General features: G+C 41.9%; 1 protein-coding gene across 1 annotated transcript; it reads left to right on the top strand.

The window, feature by feature from the left end:
* The first annotated feature begins 2,296 nt into the window (after positions 1 to 2,296).
* LOC130738548 (uncharacterized) lies at positions 2,297 to 3,055 on the top strand. The gene is made up of 3 exons (XM_057590571.1): positions 2,297 to 2,593; positions 2,683 to 2,740; positions 2,964 to 3,055. Exons 1-3 carry the CDS (start codon positions 2,297 to 2,299, stop codon positions 3,053 to 3,055), a joined length of 447 nt encoding a protein of 148 aa, XP_057446554.1.
* Positions 3,056 to 4,148: the final 1,093 nt, after the last annotated feature.

Here is a 4,148-nt window from a genome sequence, read left to right on the forward strand (position 1 = left end):
TTACCACAGACAGGGTATTTTCATAACCAATGAGTGAGTTTATGTCAAATAAGTTGAATTTATATGTGATGCGTATATGTGTTAATATTCTGTAGGTTTTTGCTACTCGGGATGAGCTTTTGGATTGGGCTAAGAATGTAGGAAAGCAACTAGGCTTTGTGATCATTATTAGGAGGTCTGATTGTGGGAGCAAGGGTCGTGGGAGTAAAGGCAGACAATTGGCTATTTTGGTGTGCGAGATGAGCGGCAAGTACAAACCGTACAAGCCTGTGTTGATGCGGAAGGGGACATGAACCAAGAAATGTGATTGTCCGTTCAGGCTCAAGGCGAGATACACATCAGAAGAAGGTTTGTGGAGGTTGACTGTAGTACGTGGAGACCACAACCATGCGCCAGCCGAGACTCTGGTTGGCCATGCCTATGTCGGTCGCCTTACAAGTCAAGAAAAGGATATGGTGGGTAAAATGGTTGACAATAAAGTCAAGCCAGGTAACATGTTGCTGACATTGAAGGATGTCAACCCTCAGAATCTGACTACCATAAGGCAAGTGTACAATGAGCGGATTGCACACATTAGGGCCAAGAGGGGACAATTGTCAGAGATGCAGCACTTGATGAGGTTGTTGGAGAAAGACAAGTACACGCACTGGTCCAGAACTGAATAGGGTTCCACGGTGATCCGGTCCTTATTCTGGGCCCATCTAGTTTCCATCCAACTGTTCAACCAATTTCCTACTGTTGTCTTGCTTGATATCACGTACAAGACCAACAAGTATAGGATACCATTGCTGGAGATGGTTGGCATGACATCAGTTGGATTCACATACACCATCGGTTTTGGCTACATGTGCAATGAGCGTGAACCTGAAGTTACATGGACACTTCAAAAACTAAGGGGGTTGCTACTTAGGGAGGAGGACATGCCTAAGGTCATGGTTACTGACAAAGACACTGCTTTGATGAACGCAGTTACAACCACATTCCCTACAACAGCTCACTTGCTATGTCAATTCCATATTGCTAAGTGTGTGAAGGCAAAGTGCAAGCTCACTATCGAAGACAAGGAGATGTGGGATGATGTCGGGGACGCATGGAATAGAGTCATGTATGCCGAGTCAGCGGAGGAGTTTAATGCGAGCATGGACTTCTTACGTTCACTTGTTGGGGAGCACTCTTACCTCATGCATTACATTAAGGAAACTTGGTTGCCGTTTAAGCACAAGTTTGTGAAGTATGCGATTGACCGTTATATGCACATGGGTAACACAACTACAAACAGGTACATTCTTAGACACTGACATTTCATTAAGTATGCTACATTCATTAAGTATGTATTAATGTTAATGTTATACCTTTGCATAGGGTTGAAGGTGCACACGCAAAACTGAAAGCGTGCATCAAAGATAGCAAGAGTGACATGTGTGCGGCTTGGGCAGCTATACATAGGTGCACACTGCTCCAGCATACAAGGATTAATGCTGCTTTTCAGGCACTTATCTTCATCAGAGAGCACACATTTAAGGAGAAGTTGTACGACAACCTGCGTGGTGTAGTCTCAAGATATGCGCTCATGTTGATCGCAGAGGAGAAAGCGCGCATTGGAAAATGCGGCTGCACTATGAGGAGGACACACGGCCTGCCTTGTTCATGTCAGATTGGTAGGATGACCACTATTCCATTGACGGAAGTGGACCAACATTAGAGGAGGCTTACATCAACATCTGCACCTGATGAATCCCAACCTGTTTTGGGATTGAGCATTGCGACAGAGTTAGAGGTCATTGCAAAGATGTTTGAAGAAGCTAATGTTCCGAGAAGACAAGCTATCAAAGAGAGGCTTCGGGAGATTGCATACCCGGATCAGACTTCTATGTGTCCTTCTCCAAACAAGTTGCCTACAAGGGGTCGGCCCAATGAACCTAAGGGTTCTACCAGACGCATTCCTTCATCTTGGGAGAATGCTGATGCAATAGTTGGGTCAAAGCAAGCTAGCAACTCATCAGCTCCACAAGGCAAGGGGCGTAAGACCCGGTCGGCAAAATGGAAGAGCATTCCTTTGAAGCAATCTGCACCTAAGAAGAGAAGCAAAAGGATTGTAAGCAACTCAGCTAAACTCCCGCCACAGCACCCGAAAGGCAAAGTTTACTCGGCCAACTACATCCATGAAGTGCCCGAATTCCTCCGTGAATATGTCATTGACATTCAGAATGTTGAAGATGATGGGAATTGTGGATATAGATGCATTGCTTCCTTGATGGGCAAGAGAGAATAAAATTGGCGTCAAGTTCGACAAGACATGATAAAGGAGCTTAGATTACGGCAAGGTGTTTATCATGGTATGTATGGCACCAACATACATTACGAAAAAGTACTACAAGCCTTGCATCTTGCTCCAAATGAGTTTTCAATGGAGGAGAAGTGGTTATGCGTGCTGGATATGGGCCACATTGTTGCTACGATGTACCTGATTGTGTTCGTGACCTTGTCGAATCGAGGGGGCGCCACCTACTTCCCTCTCACCGGTCCAGTGCTACATCCGTCAGAGCACCAGATTATATGTTTACTCCTTGTCAAGAACAACCACTGGGTGAAGGTACTGATCAATATTACATTTAGTATGAATTTACCTTACATTACATTAACTTTATGAGATGCTTAACAATATAATTGATCATTTTGTAGGCGCTTATTTCAAGTGATTTTCCTTTGCCAATAGTTAATCCACAATGGATGTATCATTGTACTGTTGAAGCTCGTGGTTGACAGCTACCATACCTGGATCGCATGGCCCTATTGAACGAACTCTATCGAAAGGCAAATGTAGACATACATAAGATCGATGGAATCATAAACCTCGCTGAAGATTAGTTCCGAGATGTTGCAGTAGTCCATTTGCATATTTTCATATTAGTTGTAATGTATCAATGATAGATTATAATGTAACATTTATGTTTCTGTTGAAGTTTCTGCATCTGTTGTGTTAAAGTTTCTGTTCCTGTTGGAGTTTCTGTTTCTGTTTGTTTCTGTCAAGTTTCTGCATAATCTCGCCCTTTAAGACTGCGTGACCAACGCACTTTCAGTGTGCGATGGTAACGCCTTTCCAAAGAGCGACGCATATTACACACTTTGTAACTGCGCGCCTAACGCAGTTAGCTAAGTGTGTATATGTGCCTTTTCTATGTATAGTCAGACACTGTGACATCAAATCTGGCACTACTTAATTGCACCTTGAACGTGCGCTCGCAATGCATGTTCAAGGTGCGTCTACGTCGCTCCATGGGTATGTGCGATAGACACGCACTACAAGGGTGCGTTCGAAAGGGGCACTTTCGGATTTTCGGTTTTCCATTGGGTCTGAATAGCTGTGGGGGAGGGGGGGGTCTGAATAACAATTCCCTTTTTTTAATATACAACTAAATACATATGTTGTTAACTTTATTACTTAATATGTTTCAATTTATATTATCTGTTTATTTTAATTCGTGTAATGTTTGTTGCGAAAGAAACTTAAATAATTAGAGTTACACATAAGACGGGTAGACCAGGCCAACATGATCAATTCAACCCCACACAAGAATGGTTTAGTTTGGTTGGTTTCACGAGTATATTCAGATCTAATTTCTATCAATCCAAACAGTTCGCCTCGTTGTCAGAATATTTAAAAGTTTTTGAAATGGAAAAACCCTACCCAAACTCAAATACCCATAGTAACCTCTATTTTTACGCGTGACCTAACCCCATCAAAAGGGTTCTAGACACGTGTTATTACTCACATGTTTAACCAAGCATATGATTGCGATAAAAAAACAAAATTATGGTTGAATTGTGTTAAATTAGAGAAGTCATGAACTCAAATATGAACACGATAAAATATACATGTTCATGGAGAAAACTACAAACGAATGGCCAAGGGAGACAAAAGTTAAACCATATTAAACAAAATCAATAATGACTAATGGAGGTAGATTGTATAGGAATTTTAAGAGAAGCAAATACGTCATTTGAATACAACTCTATTATAGAATTTTTAGGGAAAAATTATTATACCCTGCACATTTTCACATCTTTGCTTTAGCCTACCCTCATGAATAATGCAATGCTTCACTCTTCAAACTTGTTTGTAACCTCAAACTTCTGAATGCTTACGG

This window comes from Lotus japonicus, chromosome 1 (genome assembly GCF_012489685.1).
Source record: "Lotus japonicus ecotype B-129 chromosome 1, LjGifu_v1.2".
NCBI lineage: Eukaryota > Viridiplantae > Streptophyta > Magnoliopsida > Fabales > Fabaceae > Lotus > Lotus japonicus.

What these genes read in the sequence shown, in the direction of transcription:
- LOC130738548 (XM_057590571.1), top strand. Translation starts at nt 2,297, where the DNA reads ATGATAAAGGAGCTTAGATTACGGCAAGGTGTTTATCATGGTATGTAT. An exon ending in AGAACAACCACTGGGTGAAG is followed by an intron (nt 2,594 to 2,682) that starts GTACTGATCAAT and finishes ATCATTTTGTAG; the next exon opens with GCGCTTATTTCAAGTGATTT. An exon ending in TCCACAATGGATGTATCATT is followed by an intron (nt 2,741 to 2,963) that starts GTACTGTTGAAG and finishes TTTCTGTTGAAG; the next exon opens with TTTCTGCATCTGTTGTGTTA.